Source organism: Sceloporus occidentalis, unplaced genomic scaffold, assembly GCF_023333645.1.
Source record: "Sceloporus occidentalis isolate IW3139 unplaced genomic scaffold, rSceOcc1.0.p SCAF_5, whole genome shotgun sequence".
Lineage (NCBI taxonomy): Eukaryota > Metazoa > Chordata > Lepidosauria > Squamata > Phrynosomatidae > Sceloporus > Sceloporus occidentalis.
This window is the reverse complement of record NW_028316985.1, coordinates 34,824,564-34,844,243: the sequence shown is the minus strand read 5'-3', so window position 1 is coordinate 34,844,243 and position 19,680 is coordinate 34,824,564. Positions and strand designations below refer to the sequence as shown.

The following is a 19,680-nucleotide window of genomic DNA, read 5'->3' as shown; positions in this document are numbered from 1 at the left end:
TCCACATACATCCCACTAATGATCTGAGCTGGCAATGACTGACCAAGAAGGAGATCTTACAATTGTAGGGCATAGTTTGAAGAAAATGTTGACCTAGTTTGCAGGTGTTTAAAAAGGTCAGTTCCATATTTGTTTTTATTTATATTCTCCCTTTGGATGTCATGAAAAAGGGAGACAGACCTAAAATATACTGCTCTTATATAAATTTGTGGCGAGACTGCAAGAGTACTGGTCACTGCCTGGAAAAAGAAATTATATAGAGAGAACTAGAACAATCAAGGAACTGGAGCATGTACCTTATAAAAAAGATACTACATTATCGGGTGCTGAGAGGGGGGGAAAGGCAAGAGGAAGAAGTCTAAACAGTTATGCATAGTGTATTGAAGTTTTTCTCATGCTAGAACTGGCAATCTCCAGTGAAGCTGAGGAGTCAGGATGAATATAGTTGGCCCTCTGTATCCATGAATTTTTTATCCACAGATTCAACCATCGACCAACCATGGCTTGAAAATATTTTTTTAAAAATACAAATTCCAATAAGCAAATTTTGATTTTGCCATTTTATATAAAGGAAACCATTTTACTATACCATTGTATTTAATGGCACTTGAGCATCCATGGATTTTGGAATCCATGGGGGGATCATGGAACCAATCCACAGCAAAGACCCGCTGCAAAAGAAAATATGCTGGTGTGGAATTTAATAGAATCCAAGATAGTTAGTGGTGGTTACAAACTTTAAACATGGTTGATTATATATTTATAGATGTTAGAGCAATGGATGTGTATCATCCACTGCATCAAAGAAACGATAGCACTGTACATCGTTGCTGGGGAACAGGAAATGAAGGGTGTCTTCATAAGACTTATGCCTTACTGGTGGGTTTCCCATGGACAACTGGTTGTCCATTGTTGAACAGAATACTGGGCTAGAATGGCCTTTGGATTGACCCAGTAGTGTTATCTTTGGTCCTCCAGGTGTTTTGGACTTCAGCGTCCAGAAGCCCCAACTAGCATGGCCTGTGTTCACAGATTCTCTGGGTTGGTGAAAGGAGGAGGAATCCGCACATCCTATGTTTTTCCTATCACTGCCCAGAGATGGGCAGGAAGTCACATAAAGCCTCATGATATCTAAACAAAAAATTGAACTGATTTCTCCCAGTTCAGCCATCTTAGCCTTTAATTCTTTTCCTGCCAGTGCTCAGAGCAATTTTTCCCATTGCTTTGTTTTCCTCCTCCTTCATGGTCTCTCCGAATCAAACACATGGGTTATTCTGCGCCTGTGCAGTAAACTGCACAGTTCCATCTCCACGCTCTTCTGTCTCAGATTTCATCCTCAGTTTCTTTAGTTTTCTCTCCTGCTTGCGTTAAATTTAAAAAACAACACCGCTTTCGTTTTTTCTGCACCCCCCACCCCCTGCTGGTTTCAGTTGGCAAAAAGGCAAATTGACCTAAGTCTCATTTTCTGTAGTGTCAATAGGCAGACTTTCAGGCCCCAACGGAAGGAGGCAGACAACATTTTTAATGCCACTCCTAGGCCAGTGGTGATGGCAGGGGCAGGCCTAGCAAATGGATTGAACAGTCAGATCTATCCATAACAGCCTAGTATGTTCAGGGGACATCTATCAAGCAGATTTTCTCAGCAAATATGTTCTGTTTCCAGGGGGATGAAGCCTAAACCCAATAGGGTTATACTAGTTGGAGGACATGTTTGATGTTCTAACAGCAGCTATATTTGTTTCACAAGCTACCAAGATTCTGTATCATGCATAGATGAACTATGATGCAGGTTGCCTCAGGTTCTTCTTTATCTTTTCCCTCCCTTTCCTTTCCTCACCAGAGTAATGAGAAAGTTGAGAGGAGGCCCCATAGTCCCAGTTTGGCCTCAGAGACCATAGTTTTTGGATGTATTACACCTGGCTATGATCCATGTACCTTCCCCAGTATCTTGGACCTTCTGATGCAGGGACTCCTTCACTACACAGAAGTGGCTTGACTTCAGCTACCTTCCTGGAGGCTGAACAGTGAGTGTTAAAGAAATTTGATTATTCTGATTCAGTAATTTCAATGGTTTTGTCATTACATAGAAAGCCAACCACTAGGATTTATGAAGCCACTTGGAAAGCATTTATTTGGTGGTGCAAATCAAATGCCCAGCTCCAGAGCGTGTCCAGAGGAGGGTGACTAAAATGGTGAAGGGTCTGGAAACCATGCCCTATGAGGAACGACTTAGGGAGCTGGGGATGTTTACAGAAGAGAAGGTTAAGAGGTGATATGATAGCCCTGTTTAAATATTTGAAAGGATGTCATATTGAGGGAGCAAGCTTGTTTTCTTCTGCCCCAGAGAACAACCCAGAACAATGAATGCAAGCTACAGGAAAAGAGATTCCACCTCAACATTAGGAGGAACTTCCTGACAGTAAGGGCTGTTCGACAGTGGAACACACTCCCCTGGAGTGTAGTGGAGTCTCCTTCTTTGGAGGTCTTCAAGCACAGGCTGGATGGCCATCTGTCGGGGATGCTTTGATTGTGATTTCCTGCATGGCAGGGGGTTGGACTGGATGGCCCTTGCGGTCTCTTCCAACTCTATGATTCTATCCCTCGGAGAGTGGTGGAGTCTCCTTTCCTAGAAGTCTTTAAACAGAGCCTGAATGGCCATCTGTCGGGGATGCTTTGATTGTGAGTTGCTGCATGGCAGGGGGTTGGACTGGATGGCCCTGGTGGTCTTTTCCAACTCTATGATTCTATACAACTCAGCCTTACTTGCATCTCCTTTTCTGCAGAGGGGACTTGACTTCGGTCTTAGTCCAAAAACTCAGAAAAGACAAGTTGTAGCCTTATCTGTCTTGTCTAGAGCCTCTGGGACTACACTCTTCATGTCTTTTACTTAGGAGGTTCTTTAGGGGAGCAACTCTTATTTCTTTTGTGATTCACCACTTCTAGTCCTGAAGCAACTGACAGACACCTTCTGAGCCTCTCAAAACAGTTTCTTTGTGTGTGTTTTTTTGCTCCACATAACCTTTTTAGTGGCTACTGTGCCACATTGAGCTAGTGGCCCTGTCAGTTAGGGTGCCTTTGCTCTTGTTCAGAAAATGTTTTCTCTCTACAGCCAGACTTCCTTTCTAGCAAAGGTTTTGTCATCTTTTCATGCTTCTAAAGCAGATTCTCTTTTCTGTTACCTGCCATTGCACCCACAAGAAGAACTATGGCAAAGAGCATTGAAGATCTATATCTGCAGAACTAGCTCATTCAGAACTAGTGCTGTGATTCTTAGTTTGTTTCTTTAATCCAGTGCTATGATTCTCAGTTCTGATGCAAGATGTCTCAATCCATGATAGCAACTTGGATCAAAGCATGTATTCTTATGTCATGCCAAAATTCCTCAGCTTATGAATGTTACTGCTCACTCAACAGAATGGTAGCCACCTCTGCAGTTTTTTGCATGAATGCGCCCATCAGTGGCATCTGCAAGGTGGCCGCCTAGAGTATGCCTCCCACTTCCATCTGCCACCTCAAGATTGACAAATGCAGGTCAGTGAATGCCATGTTTGGCAGGAGAGTATTACGGGGTAATTAAAGAGACGGTCACTCACATACACACAAGGTTGTTTCCCTCCCTTCGCAATTTGGAAGACTTGACTAAATCCTAAGATGTCTGGATTCCTTTTCACGAACCCAGAGGAAGCCACATTGGTTACCTACCGTGAAGGTGCGTTCTGAATTGTTGAGATGAGGACTCCACCCCTCCCTTGGTGACGACCTTTTCCTCCAGGTTACAATGGTCTGTGGGACTTATTCATCCTTTTTTCTGTTTACTGATTACTTTAGTGGGGTGTCTGCAAGCTTGGCTGGGAAGTGAAAGCTAAGATGGCCAGGTTGGCAAGTCAGTTCAATTTTTTATTTAGGTATCGTGAGACTGTGACTTCCTGCCTGTCTCTGGGCAGTGATAGGAGAAACTTCTCAGCAAGCCAGAATACACCTTTGCTGTAAGTAACCAGTGTGACATTCCAGGGGTTGAAGTCCAAGACAAGTGGAAGCCCAAAGGCTGAGAACCACCATTTTAAAATTCTGAAAACCAAGAACGTTTTACTTCAGATCAGGATTGGAAACTGTGTGGTTCTCCAGCTGTTATTGAAGTACAGCGCCCAGAATTCTTTAATATTGACTGTGGGCTACAGCTTCTAGAAATTGTAATTCAACGTCTGGCGGACCATACAATTCTGAGCCCTAGTTTCCTTACTCAAGTGATCCAGCTGTGGCAGATGTGTTTTTCTGAGCCTTCAGTTCTGTTTTAGCCCAAATAAATAAATAAAATTTCATGCACAACTAAGTAAATTATTAGGCTGACTCATGCACAAGACAATGAAATTTCACCCTTGGAATTATTGCTGCTGCATCAGTATTGAAGAAGTTAAAAAGGTTTGCACTATTTTATTTGTTACAAGCAGGATTCAGTTACCAAAAGAATATTCCAATACAAAAGATGCAAATATTGCTCAAGTCTTGCTCAACACTGAATAGTTAAGAAATTTAAGCCAGAAGTGTTACTATCCACACTTCAGTCTCTCAAGCACAGTCTGAAGTTTGCTAATCACAGTGTATAGAGAAACAGGTAGGTTTTCTGAATGCTGAGCTGAGGAGCTGTATGGCAGAAGAGCAGAAAACACCCTGCAGTCTGGGAGTGGGGTCTTTGGGAGCTTGGCTTGTCTGCACATCTTCAGATAGGCACTGGGAGACTCAGCTTCTTTCCTTTTAATACTAGATAGGAAAAATAATAATAAACTCAGTATGTGTTCTGTGACAGGAACAGAAACGTCACCTGTTTTGTCAGTGCACACCTTGGTCCTTTTTCATGGTGATGGCAACTTTTTAATTGCAGTGCTTTTACACAGCATTTTCATTTATAGATAACTCATATTCAGGATAAAATGTTACTTCTTCTAAAATAATATTCTATGTAAGGAATGTACTTCGTGGGAAATCAGTCAAAGCAGTAAATTATCTTTCATATATTAAATCACTGATTGCGATCTGCATAGCAAAGTCTTTATTAGAATATGAAATCATGAAGCTCATAGTAAATAGAGGATTGGCAGTGGGCTGATGGAGTAAGGCTCTCCACATCACTTATCATTAGTCATACTGGTTTGGGCTTGTAGGCATAGGAGACCAAAGCACTGAAAGGACAGATTGTAGCCTCAGTCTAAACGAAAGGATGGGATGTTTCTTTTTAAAAAGTTTTGGTGTAATACTTGTTAGAAGAGCACCTTGGAATACACCCCTAAGAATATGCTTCCTTAGTACTGCTTTAATATGCAAAGTGCACTATTCCTTTTCTTGCTTAGAAATCAACATTATGTTGTGTGCTTTCAGGTCAGTTCCAACTTATGGCAACCCTAAGGCCACAGAGTTTTCTTTACAAGATACCTTCAGAGGTTGTTGGGCTTTGCCTTCCTCTGAGGATGAGAGAATGGAACTTACCCAAAATAACCCATGGGTTTCCATGGCTGAGCAGGATTTCAAAACCTGGTCTCCAGAGTTGTCCAGCACTCAACCACGTGAGCATTATAACCTGGGTCGTATTTAAAAATGCATTTAACCTTTAATGCTCACTGTATTTTAAGTGAGGCTGTTCACAAGGGGCTTGTTAACTGTTAACAAGTTGTTAAAGGAAATAGACGTAAAGGCCCACAAGTTAGTGGAGAGGGGCACAGAATTGGACAAAGTTACAGATGACTTGCTGTGAAAGGTGCCTCCATCACACTACCTATCATGCTGTCAGTGATCTTTACCTTTAGTGACGTAGAGATAAAAAAAGTCACAGTAGAAGATGGTTTGTACGACTCCAGAAACCACAGCAATTTGATCATAGAAGTTTTCTGTGTGGTAACGCCAGATCCAGTTTGCAAGATAGAGAGCACGATAGAGGCCCAAGAAGAAAAGATAGTGTGTAGTGATTGTCTCGGCTTCACCTGTTTTGCTAATCATGAAAAGTTGTGGAAGTATAGCCACTGATTCCAGGTAGATCGAGAAAGTCCAAAGGATCTGAGGAGGGAAGAAAGTAAGTCCTGGGTAAATGTAAATTGTCAGTAGTCTATGGTAGGGGATGGGGTGGGCAGTTGATAAATGGAACACAGTGTGTATGACAAACATTTGGTTTGAGACATCTAAGCCATGAGGAGACATGGTGTGATCCACTCCACTTCTCTATAATATGAATAGTTTTCTTACCTCTAAAGGAGTGAAATTGTAGTTTTCTAAAAATGAGAGTCCTGTGACAGGGACCAAAAGAAATTCAAGACGAAAGGAATCATTCTCACTATCAAAGGTTTTCCGGAATTTCCCATAGATCATATAAACAGTAGCATAGGCGCAAATTAAGAAAACAACCTGCAGAGGAAAATAAAATGGTTACTTCCAAAGTAATGCTTATTGCTAAACCTTCAAGAATGGAAAGTTAGAATTTTTAGAGCCATCCTCTCTTCTGGAAATGCTTTCAGGTTGAACTCACTAACCTTGGGAACTGATGGTAGCTATTTGGCTGATTAAAGTCCAGACAGAGTTGTTCTCATTATCTTCTGGGGTTCTTTTAAATATATTTTAGTTTGGTATCTTAGATAAAAATTCATGAAATTCATGGGGCCACCATAAGTTAGCAGGCAACTTGAATACACATACACACATGAAGCTTATCAACTATATCCCATTTTTCCTTTGACTGACCTACTAGAAAAGTGACCTGGGCCTGGAATCCATTTGTAATGCCCATTGTTACATGGAACCCAAACTGCTGAACTGTCTCTGCTTTAAAATCACTTTCGTTCATGTTCCATGGGAAGGCAAGCGCCTTGTTCAGACCCAAAGAAGATGCTTGAGGAAGGGCAATATGAAAATAATTGGTAGGTTTCAACGTGTGAGGATGTACTTCTTTTAAGCATGACTGGGCATGGGCAACAGTGCATAATAATGTCTAGCACCAGGACTGAACCATGCTATCCCCTTCTGAGAAGAGATGATGGAGAAGGGGAGATGTACTTCACTCTTATCCTTCCTCCTTAGCTGGATGAAGATAGTGGCAGCAGCTGTGGGGATAAGCTCTTATTCTAAAATTAGTACAAATGTGGTCCTTTTCTCTTACAGCCACTGATTCCATTTTCACTATTGCTTTGCTGCAACTGTTACGTAGTTGATGAAGAGTGCAAGTGGAAAGAGTAGCTAGAGGGGCAGAAGAGTGGAAATCCCTAGTGTCATTTTATTTTACTTAGCATTACCGAGCAAAAAGAAGAGTCATTTCATACTGCAAGGGTATCAAGGAATGAGTTCAGTACTACCCTTTTGCTGGACTATCAACTGAAGATGAAGGAACAGCAAATTAGTTAAACAATCCTCTCAATTGTGAGGTTTGTTGAGAAATAGGCCAAGATGTGTGCTTTCCACTGGAATTAAAACAGATCTTGGAAAAGTTACCTTTTAAAAAAACATTAAGAATCTTGTTTCCAACATGGGCAATCGGTTGAGGATTATTGGAGTAATAATCCAAAATGTCCTTTTCCCAACCTTTGAATTGTGGAATCAGCTTAATCCATCTTCCTGGGCTCCCACATGCACCCACATGAAAAAGAAAGGTTACTCATTTTACAGGCCAGCTGGAATATAAATATTCCATCACTCAAATATCTGGCAAAGATGGGAAGGTCATCATATACCCCAAGCGTTGCCCAGCGGCCTACTTCCTCATTTTCAAAAGGAAGAGTGGAGCTGGAAGTGGCAGAAGGCGGCACATGACACCCAGAGACATCCAGAGTATTGTTGTTGTTGTTAGTTGTTTTCAAGTCAACCTTGATTCATGAATGAGACATGAAAAAGACCCCCTATCCTCTGTGCTCAGTTCCTGTAGGCCCAGACCTGTGGCCTACCTGATTGTGTCTATCCAACTGGCATGTGGTCTTCCTCTTTCTTCTGCCCTCTACCTTCCCTAGCATTGTTGTGTTTTCTAATGAGTCAGGCCTTCTCATGATGTGGCCAGCCTCAATTTAGTCATCTTGGCTTCCAGGGAGAGTTCAGGCTTGAGTTGTTCAAGGACCCAATTATTTGTCCTTTTGGCTGTCCAGTGTATCCTCGGCACTCTTCTCCAGCACCACATCTCAAATGAATTAATTTTGTTTCTTTCTGGTTTCTTCACTGTCCATCTCTCACATCCATACATGGTAAGGGAAAATACAGTGGCTTGTACAATTCTAACTTTAATATTCAGCTTATATCTTTACACCTTAGGATTTTGTCTTTATTCTTTCATAGCTGCCCCTCCCATTCCTAATTTGATTTCTTGACTGCTGTCTGCATTCTGATCAGTGTTTGATCCAAGGTATGGAAGATATTTATTTCAATTTCTTCATTATCTAGGTTGAATTTATGTGCTGGAATGATTGGCCATGGTTGTATAGATCTATCCACACTATTACAGAGACTTACAGATAATTCACTTTTTGCATCCTACCATAGAGATGCTTTGTGCAAAGGAAGAGAGAACTGCAGGCCAATTTGCTAGCAGGCCCTTAGAGAAGTGTAATTTTCCATCCTATTCCCAACAGAAAAGTGGCCACATCTTTTAATACTTGCCACCAAGATCAATTTCTGAGCTGCTTTCTGTTTATCACATGATTTACTCAATGGGGAATGCAAGAAGTGGACACAGCCTTTTGTCTTTCCTTACCTTCATGACAGTATTATAGATGGAGATGAAGTTTGTGAAGAGGTCAAGGTAACGGGTTGTGAAAACAAGTGCAAATAGAATCTGGCTCTTCCCTGAGATACCTGCAGACCATAAGATAAAGTGAAGCAGATAACTAACATTGCAAGCAACAAATTCCAGGGCAGACAACAGAAAGGGTAGCATGAATCATCTGGTAGCATGGAAACAACCTGAAATGACCCTTCGGTCGAGCAAAGAAGGCATGCCAGACAGGAATGAATCAGTTGTTCTACTCTCGGTGTTCACCGGGTTCCACATGCTGGTAGGCAGAAGGTAGACTGGAAGTACTAGCATAAGGGTTCAAGGTTATTATGTGAAGAAAGCTATCACACAAAGATACTTCCAGTACCAAAATATTGATGCTTGTATGAAAAAAGAAAACATGCTCTTTGAAAGGGAGAGATGGACAAGGAAGAGTGAAAACCACAGGCCAGCACTGGGTGTTAACTGGTAACTCAGTGGGAAAGCACTACTGGTCATCAGAGTTTGTCTATTCATGTTCAGAAATTAGCATCTTAGCTGTATACAGTCAGCCCTCCGTTTTCATGGGGGGTCCGTTCTAGACCTCCTGTAAAAATGGAGACTTGCCAATATTCAAGGCCCTCAGGCTTGAATGGAGCGCGTGCCCGCAAGTGCGCATGGATAATGTGCTGTGGGGGCATGCCCCATTGAAAATAATGGAGGTTTCCCCTCTGAATATTCAAGACTGCTGACCTCAAGTCCGTGAGAAAGGAGGGGCGACTGTACATTTTAGAATCTTTTGTGTTTGTTGCAAATCATTGTTTGACAATAAAGACTGCTGTAAATGCAGTTAACAGAGCAGGAACCTAATTAACCTTTGTAGAAGGGTGAAGACCATGGAGGAAGCTAGTAACTAAAAGAAGAGTAGTCCTGAGAAACATCACTGGCTCTTAGCTGGTCCATACTGAACAAGACCTGGCAGGTAAATTGTTTTTGTTTTTCTTTAAAGAAATAAACTTTGTAGATCAGGGAACATAATGATTCAGATCAATAACCTCACCAATTGTAAAGACCCTTAGTGAAGGTTTTTACTTGGTGTCAATTACCATAGGAAAGGCACAAGGTGACCTTTTCTCAGGAGGACATCTGCAACTGGAGGGACATGATCCAGAAAAGACTGTTTCTGGTCCTGGAGTAGGGCCTCTGAAGATCAAGGCAAGAATAGGTATATGTAATGAAGACAGTCTTTCAAGAATCATGATCACAAGCTGATAGAAAATGCTATTCCCCCTTTGCATTCCTTCCACCCTTCTGCCATCAACAACAGAACAATACACAGATTAACATGGGAAGCACTCCTCCCTATCCAGGGTCACGGAGTATATACAGTATATATACCCACTCTCTTCCTTGCCAGTATTCTCTGAAGATGCCAGCCACAGATGCTGGCGAAACGTCAGGAATAAACTCTTCTAGAACATGGCCTCATAGCCCAAAAAATCCACAAAAAAACTATGATAGAAGATTATGTGCTGTACTTCAAAATGGATGTAGAATCAGGTTAAGAGCTAAAAAAGCACTAGTATAACATAACTGAATTACACAATCTCAATAATTTTACAGCCCTCAGTTCTTCATCTAGTTCTTCAGATGCTGGGAATCACTTCCTCTTCTTTTTTTGCATGCTTGTGTCTACGAAAGACAATGTGTTTGAGATGGAATGGGATGGGTTGGCCACAGAGAGGCAACAACAGTAAATCCTGCCCACTGTCCCTAGTTAACCCTTCTCACACATCCATTCTTGGGAAGGTATTCACTGGAAAATAGTTCCATACACATCATCTATAGCATCAGGTTGAATGTTCCAGTCTCTACGGTCTGTGTGATTCTCCAGCAAAGCCAGAAAATATTCATGTCCTGCATTCCCACCAAGCCAGATATCAATTTGCAACCAGACATCAATCTGCCGTTTTCAATGCGTATGCACAATTTCCATTTCTCCTGTTATAAGTTTGAACAAATCTTTTTGTCTCTTTTCCTGAAATTATTAGATTATTTGCCACATTGACAAGAAAGAAAGAAGACACTTGTTTGTGGCAACTTGCAAATAGAAAGTCTTATTGTGCCTTGAAAAATAGTAGATTTATTGTACAGTTGGAAGCCCAAAGAAATCTGTTATTCTTTCAGATACTGCAAGACTCCTCTCTTTGCATTTTTCTTTTAACAAACCCACACGGTCACCTGCATAGTTTGTTTTTATGAATTTTTCTCCACTGTAGTAGCCAGTACAGAAGTAAGGATTAAACAGCTGAGGAGGAGGAGGAAGGAGAGAGAGAAAACAGGTGGGAAAGTTAGCAAAGCAAAGGATGGGGCTCATTTTGTTATTGCTGCTAACTCTCTGCTTGATGAAACTGCTTCTTGCCAATAAAAATGTATGTTGAGTTAGCAAAACAGTATTGCCATGCATGTCTCTTATTGAAGAACTGTTGTCCAAATATTCAGATGTCATAGGTCATCTCAGGCAAAAAACCTCAAAAACATCAATCGTGTTTATTTTTGTTACACAGTTTAATTACCAGTGTATTATATGGTCTTGCACTTTTCTTTCACAGGGATAATCCTATATCTCTTGTTTTTCACTCCCAACATGGTTTATGAAGAAACAGGTTCTGTAGAAATTATTCTATGTACAGGGAAAGAAGTTTGATCTGCTTCAACTATTCTGACTCCAAACTTACACAGTTATCACTATCCCAGGATAAGCCAACATTCAAGGCATGCAGAGTTTTATCTGGGTTTATCCCAGGTCTATTCATGTCGGTTATTCACACAGCCAAGTATCCAAATCTTTTAGAAAACCTTGGAAACAAATCTGACATCAGTTATACTGGGTTAATGGGTTTTTTGGGGGGCAGTCCCTCCCAAAACTTAATTGGATGCATTCAAAATGCATGTAAAAAAACAAAGATTCAACCCAGATTCTACCTGGATGATTTTCATAACAACAACAACAACATTTCTTGCCTGCCTCTCCCCATGGATTGAGGCAGGGAACAACAACAATTAATTCACCTCATCAGTTGAAATACATCAATTAAAATACACATCATTTTAAAAAAGGACGTGCATACCATTTAAAAAGGCAAGATACAAAACATATTAAAACAATCCACATTTAAAATTCACCATTTAAAATTCACAGTTTAAAAATCATCTCGATAAGCCTGCCGGAAGAGACTGATCTTTAATGCTGTTTTGAATTTGGACAATGTATTCAGCTGTCGAATCTCTTCCGGCAGGGCATTCCACAGTCTAGGTGCAGCTAGGGTATACAACCCCACAGACATCAAGCACTGTGATATATGTGTATTGCTGTGAGTGCCACATCACTGTACCACTCCTAAACACATCTGTGATTCCACCCACCAAATGAGGGAGTTGCAATGGGATGGGCTTTCAAGGAGGAAGCTACTCTAAGAGTGGAAGGAGACATTACAAAGGAGGAAAATTCAAAGATATAGCCATGTAATCTGTAGAATCAATATGTAGAGAGATATGCATATGCATCTGAGGAAGTAGACTTTAGTCTATGAAAGCTCTTGTTGCCAACGTCTTTTTTCCAGTTTGTCTCAAAAGTGCTACAAGATCTCTCTACATACTGATTCCAAAGGAGGTGAGGGAAGAACCTCTGCAGAAAGGGGGTGGGGTAACATGAAAGTTAGCATGCAGACTGCAGTCTTGGTGGTGTGCAAGGCAGAGGGAGAGATTCAGAGGTTTGCTCAAGAATATAGTCAGAATTACATTGTTAAGTAATATGATCAAGGTTAAGAGCCTTTATTCAGGTTACTTTTTAGTACTTAAAACAAACAAACCAGAAATATACATTGTCTGATACATGACTGCTCTCCCTAAATGGCACTTTTGGTATTTCCTTTTTCTGGTCACAGTGCCCATATCTGTCTGGTTGTGTCCCATTTTCATTTCCGCACTGTGCAATCCTGTCTATGTTTCCTCAAAAGTAAGCATCACTCTGTTCAGTAGGCGTAACTTACATGTAGCTCTGTATCAGAACACAGGATTACCGAGAATATTATGAAATGCTGTAGAGATAAACTGTGTCTGCTTTAATGCCTGCTGAATAAAACAGGGGTTAGTAGAACCTAGACTTGCTTGGTTGTCCTTCTGTACTCTACCCAGGACTGGCTCTACCATTAGATAGGATGAGTTAGTCACTTCCAATGGCAGATGCTATGGGCAGGGAGTAACCTGCTATGCAGTTCCTAAGGTATCATTAGGTGTGGCGGAGGTCACTGTCCCATCATCAGTGTCAAATAAATATTCAGTTATCAGCCCAGTTGCCTTCTGTACATGAAATAGAGAATGGAGGGTTGTGATCTTGTTCTTTGTGCAAAGTGGGAAAATGTCTAGGGCCAGCCTAAAATTTACACCTAATTTCCTTTAATACCTGATGAAGATACTTTTCTCACCTGCTCAACAGAGGACATCTCTACTCAGCTTAAAGTAGAAGATGGTATGCCTGTGATGTAAGATGGCGTAAGATGAATGCACAGACCACCCCAAATTTCAGTTTAAAAGAAATCATAGTGACCACGATGTGGATATTTTAATAGGTGGGCTTAGGAATCCATGACTATGCGATTTGCATAAAGGACAAGTGAAAATGACCATCCCTACATAATACAAGTTTCACAAGAAAGGAGCTCACATAAGGAGTGTGGTCCCATCAAGATAATGGAGACACACTTCCATCTAAGATGGAATGAGCCATCCATTATAGCATTATAAAATCCTATTGTCATGCCAGCCTAAGGGCAAATTGTTAAGACAACTGGCTTCTCGGTACTCTAAGATAATTGTGATCCAAACAGGCTGAAAGTAAACTCAAAACCTGAGTCTTTGTGCTCTGGAGGGAGGTTCCTTCATAGGCTTGCCTGCTTTTTTCTTTCCGTTCTGCACGGTTGTCACATCAGCACCTTGCCAGCAGTACAGTTAGAGTAGAAGAACAAAAACTTACCAGCGCAAGACTTTGACCTCCAGATCTTCATTAGCAATATGATCATAGCTAAGAGGTGAGAGACATCCCCCAGGATCCGAAATATATTCATGGTATCCCAAGAATGTCCTGAAATGAGTCTGAAGGAAAATTGTTAAATTATCTTGAGAAGGAAGATGCCTACAGAAGTTCTTGATAGACACTTTCTCAGAGGCGGGATGTTACTCTTCTTTCACCAGTTTATTCACTGCCCCCTTTCCATCGGATGTTCTTTTCTTATAGTTAAGAAATAGCCTTTTCTCTTGCTCTCAGTGGAATTGCACTTATACAATCTCTGTTAATCAGAAAACTGCAGCACTGCTTGCCAATGAGCCTCCAGATCAAACTTTTGGTAATACTAGAGCTGGTCTCTGCTTGAATCAGAGCAACTTCTTATATTGTGCACTTCTTCTGTTAAATATTGCTGAGCGAGTTCCTTTTCTAACTAAGGTGATCTGATCTTCCTAATAGATTACTAGAAGAACACTGGAATCTAAACTAAGCTTTGCATTCCCAGTACCAGCACTAGGTGACGTGGCGTGGATGCTGCTTGCATAGAGAGGGTGGAGGAAGAGGCGGGGGTAACTAGGCCTAGTTAAACTTTCTCCAGAATCCCTTCTTCTCAAGTTACAGCCAAGAATGTCCTTAAAGGGGAAAAGACAGCAAGGAGGCAGATATTCCTTTGCCAAGTTCAAGAGAAAATGCATTAAAATGGCTCTGGAGTTTGGAAATGGGAAAAGACCCATTGGATAATATAGTTTATATCTTGCCCATTTCGGGGCTGTTTTCCCCAGTCCCAAAGGTTGTCCGCATTCTGTGCAGATCCATTTAGTATGCAGTGCAAAGAGAATCAAGGGACTGGAATTGAGGAGATTCCCTTATTAATTTTGATGGAGTTTTCCTTACAGTGTTTTTCCTGTTAGGATATATTTATGTCACATAGTGTTTTTCTTGGCTCACATCACTTTGGGAAAGAAAGTATGTATTTAGGGAATAATAAAAGGCAAATTTTCACACGCAAAAACCAACTTTTCTCTAATAAAACTTGACTCCACTTTACTGATGCTCCAGTATATCTTGCTTAGATCAACAGTAAGGGGGGGATGCAGATGGGCAGAAAGGGGTGGCGAAATGCTGCCCCTTTCTGTCCCGGATGTAGGCCGCAGCAGACAAACGTTGCAGCCTCCGTGAAGCATAAAAAGAACCCACTCCCGCTGGGTTATTTTTGCATCATGTGTCAGGCGCCATTGGTACGGCTCATGTGCAATGATGGCGTCCACACGGCACAGCACTGTTTGGATACTGCAGTGCACAACATCATCGTTGCATGCCCCATATGGACAGGGGTGAGCAATGATGGCACCTGCGGTGCATGGTAAGGCTTGGGAGTGTGCAGACGCTCCGCTCTCCCGAGCCCTAAAATCGGCCTCAGGCCAGTGCTTTATGCCAATTTGTACTGGGCCTAAGGCAGTTTTATAGTTTATGAGTTAATTGTACTACCCAAAGGCTATGACAAACACATTAAATAGATAAGACTAAATCAGTTAGACTTAGTTTCCAGTTTAACTACTAATGACTTCAGTGGAAATTAAGTCAATCTACCCTGGATTTAACACTCTGGCTTAATGTTCTCATTTGTGCACATATGTTTATGCATATGTGCATTGTTAATGCCTTTACTTTATCCTATTCTTCAGACAAGGAAATCATGATGGGATACAATGTTCTTTAGCCCCAGCAAGCTATTTCCTCACAGTGTCTGTACCATTATGCAGAGTGAGCTGCTCACCTCAGGCTGCAGATTTGGGATATCATGAAATGGCAGCAAATTGTTATTATTTTTTGTTTTATTTTTGTTTCTGTATATTTTCATGGTCAGGGAGGCATGTAGGGGATTTTCTGGCTCATATGTCAAAATAACCTGACTGACTTTAAGTATAATGCACCTTAATTTGGGTAGGTGCCGCTGTTGGGTTCCAATGTCAGCAAGGCAAGGGTTTAGTTCCTTGGATAGCATCTTTAAAGTTTAAATTAAAACCCAGAGAAGATTAATTTCTCTCCTGAAATAGATTAAACTGAGAGATAGTGTCTGTTCAGTAAGATTCATGGCTGAGAGCTGATTTAACCCTGGATGTCACCAGGTTAGTTTAACATTTTAACCACTACTCCACACTGACACCGTCTCACTGGCAGGCACAGAAATCCACATATATATGTCCATATTTGCATCCTTTCTTCTAACAGGGTAACAGGTGGTAGTACTCACTCTAAGTGGCCTTCCATTGTACCTGCTATTCCCCAAACTGTTCCTGTACCACCACCACAAAATTCACAAAAGGAAGGAGGAGTGGGGTAGAGCTGCCTTGCTCTACCACTAGGATCAAGGGACCTGTATGATACAGCATCTGTATGATAGATAAGATAGAGAGCCAGTGTGGTGCAGTGGTTTGGATGTTGGATTAGGACACTGACAGACCAGAGTTTGATTCTTGTTCAGCTATGGAAACCCATTGGCTGACTGTGGGCAAATCATACTTTCTCAGCCTCAGGAGAAGGCAATGGCAAACCTCCTCTGAACAAATATTGCCAAGAAAACCCCTTTGATAGGTTCACTAGGGTCACCAGGAGTCAGGACTACAAGGCACACAGCAACATGATAGATATCCTCTGCATCAAAAAAGGGCAGGGATGGAAACATTGCAATGTTGAAACTCACCCTTCCTTATAGAGTATGAGGCCTCTTCAGTGCAGAGTTTCATTTCTGTTGTGTTTCTCATTTGCCCTCAATTGCAGTGGCTATAATGGAAGCTGCGAGTCATGATCAGCCCACACTTAAAACATTGTCCTCCCACTCCGTGCCACAGCTCTTTTCCCTTTCCTCTCTGTTGTACCAGTTTTCTTTTAGAACAGGTTGTAGTAAGTGATCTGGAGTGATGGGGTGGATGAGAAGGAGAGATGAGTTTTCCCCCCACCCAAGATGACTGAAAAACAAAATAAAAACAAAAAATCGGACACTCAGTCTCCAGTACTTGTTTGAAAGGTAGGAGTCAGGCCTTATTTTCCATTACAGTCGCCCCTCCTAACTCGCGGATCTGAGATATATGCGGAGGGGCAACCTCAACTATTTGCAATGGCATGCATGCATGCCAGGTGCACATGGCTGGGCCGCGCGCATGGGGGCACGCCCCATTCAAGCCCATTGGGTTTGAATATGCGTGAGCCTCTGTTGTCGTGGGAGGAGGTCTGGAATGGATCCCCACGAAAATGGAGGGCCAACTGTACTTCAGTATATATAAAACCTTCTAGAACAGAACCTCCTAAAACAAACCAATATATATAACCTTCTAGAAGAGACCTGGAAAAATTTTGTTCTACAGAAGCTCTAACTGGAGGAGCATGACTTTGGTCTGGACAGTTGGAGATGTCCTACTAATTCATAAGATGAGTTAGGCTACAGGTATCATGGCAACACAAGTAGTGCTTATCTGATTGTGACATCAAAGATGCCCTTCTGAAACCTTATTTTAAGACTCATCCACCTTTTCCCTACTTCTCAGACGCTGCAGATAGTCTTCCTCCCACCCCTCACAGTTTTTCAGGCATACAAACAAATGTAAAATCAGATGACACAGAGCCCTTCAAAAGCTATAGAACCATGTGGGCAGTCAAAAAAAATACATATAAATTGGGGAACTGGACAAAATTTTAAAATGATGCCCAGTCTGAAATATAGGAGAGAAAGCTCTTCTTGTCAGTCTCCAGAAAATGTATCAGGCTTTGAAATGACCAATCTAAAGAAAATAAAAATGGTTTGTTGTCTTTTTTAAAAGGCAAATGACAATTATCAATGCAGAAAAATAGAAGACAACAACAACAACAACAACAACAACAAAGGAAGAACGAGAGACCTCCTTCACAAAATCCAGGAAATCAAAGGGAAGTTCAAACCAAAGCCTGGGATGCTCTATGACAATAAAAAGAATACAGTTCAAGACTAAGAAGAAATAAAAAGAGGTTGGATTAAATACACAGAAGAGTTAAATAAAAATTATGAAAAAATGAAAAACATGGAATGAAGATCCACATGAATATGTACCCCAAATTCTAAAAAGTGAGATGGAAGCTGCAATAAGAGAAATTGGAAAAAATAAATCACTATGAACAGTGGTGTCACTAGGGGGTTTGGGGGTATGGACCACACCAGGTGACACCCTAAGGGGGGTGACAACACTGTTCCTCAAGTACCTACCTTTTGGCAGAAAGAAGCTGTGGCACTCACCTTCTTCCCTTAAATATTCTTCAAGAGATGGTGGGAGTGGAGTGAAGGAGAAGAAATGCTGAGAGACCCCAGCATTTTTTAAAATTACAATTTCAAATTGATTTTTTAAAAAATGAAATTTTTTCATTTTTTTATTCTTTTAAAATTTTCTTTAAAAACATCACATTGTAGCCAAATCTTCACTATGTATATATAAATGCATTTCAGCTGTGCATATGATATTGTGCTTTAAAGGTATAGTTTTAATTTTGCTAGCTGTTTATATCACAACGATTAGCATTACATTCAGTGGTATATGGGAATTATGATCTACGAGTAACATTAGTGCAAAAAAGCATTACTAAGGATTCTGCATGGTGTGAAATTGGAGGAGGTCAGTGGAAGGGTGACACCATGAGTTACCGCACTGAGTGATGCCAACCCGAGGAACGCCACTGATTATGAACAGATGATATTCCAATTGAACTGCTGCAATCCACACACAGAGAATCAATTCTAGTGCTAACCAACATATGTCAACAAATATGGAAAACAAAATGGTGGGTAACAGACTGGAAATGATCAGTATACATACATCCCCATCCACACAAAAAGGAGACACAAAAGACAGCAGCAACTATAGGACTATAGCATTAATTTCCCATGCAAGCATTTGCATTGATTGTTATAGTAGCTCTCTTTATCCTTGCGAAATATGCTTCTGAACCATATTTTCCCATACTCCTTGTTCAGTGCAGAAGCAAGCCATGATGGCAGTGCATACAAATTAGGTACTTTGTAGGACTTAGAGGGTTCTTAAAGAATTGAAAGACAAACAAATACAGTATTCAGCAACTGGCCCTAGCCCATACCATGCAAAAACTAGCTGGCTGAATTTCTGTTAGACAGAAATACGATTGTGGCTGTGTTTGTATGTGTATAAAATTGTTACTGAGTTTTCACACAAAATAAAGGTTCAGAACCAGATGATGATGATGATTTTTACCTGCCTCTCCCCATGGATTGAGGTGGTAAACAACAATTAACAGACAAATAACATCAGTTAAAAGACATCAGTTAAAACACACATTAACTGAAAAAACAAGTAAGATGTATACATATTAAAACAATGTAAGATGAAGTAATGCAAACATCTTCTAAATTAAGCTTCCATTTTCATATATGTCCCAATTTGGTAGGGACCATCCTGATCAATCCTCTGTCACCCCACATTCTCTGAGCTTTTACAGTGTCACAGATTTTTCTCCTTCCACCTTTCCCCTTTGTCCTCAGCTTACTTCCATTGCTGCAAATTAAGTTCAAAGTGCAAAAGTAGTTTATACCCACTGAAGTCCGAACAGGAGAGAGAAAAGAAAATGAAGGGAAGAATCTTGCCATTCCCAGTAGGCTCAGGCAAAAGCAAACTAATGCATCCTTTCCTAGCTTGCCTGTATTTTCCTCATTAATAACTTGCCCCATCTGGAGTGGACACTGAGGTTACATGTGTCCTGATTTTCACCTGTGAACTACTGGGGGATGTTTTCATCAGGTCAAGCCCTTAAGCAAGGGGGGGTCGAAAGGCGTGAGCAGTGGAAAGGCTTTGAATGTGACCTCCATGTGCCAGCAATCAAAATGGCTGAGTGGGATGTGGGTGAG

General features: G+C 41.1%; 1 protein-coding gene across 1 annotated transcript; it reads right to left on the bottom strand.

Moving 5' to 3' along the window:
- Positions 1 to 4,429: 4,429 nt before the first annotated feature.
- KDELR3 (KDEL endoplasmic reticulum protein retention receptor 3) lies at positions 4,430 to 14,297 on the bottom strand. The gene is made up of 5 exons (XM_089528184.1): positions 13,749 to 14,297; positions 8,714 to 8,814; positions 6,232 to 6,390; positions 5,793 to 6,045; positions 4,430 to 4,758 (listed from the first exon to the last, which is right to left on the bottom strand). Exons 1-5 carry the CDS (start codon positions 13,837 to 13,839, stop codon positions 4,718 to 4,720), a joined length of 645 nt encoding a protein of 214 aa, XP_089384310.1. The 5' UTR covers positions 13,840 to 14,297; the 3' UTR covers positions 4,430 to 4,717.
- Between the last annotated feature and the right edge of the window lie 5,383 nt (positions 14,298 to 19,680).

Bases quoted from the DNA above. Each gene is read 5' to 3' on its own strand.
- KDELR3 (XM_089528184.1), bottom strand. From the start codon at position 13,839: ATGAATATATTTCGGATCCTGGGGGATGTCTCTCACCTCTTAGCTATG. The intron at 6,046-6,231 runs GTAAGAAAACTA...TTCCCTCCTCAG, and splicing joins ACAATTTCACTCCTTTAGAG to ATCCTTTGGACTTTCTCGAT. The intron at 4,759-5,792 runs GTAAAGATCACT...TTTCCTATCTAG, and splicing joins TTATCTCTACGTCACTAAAG to TATTAAAAGGAAAGAAGCTG.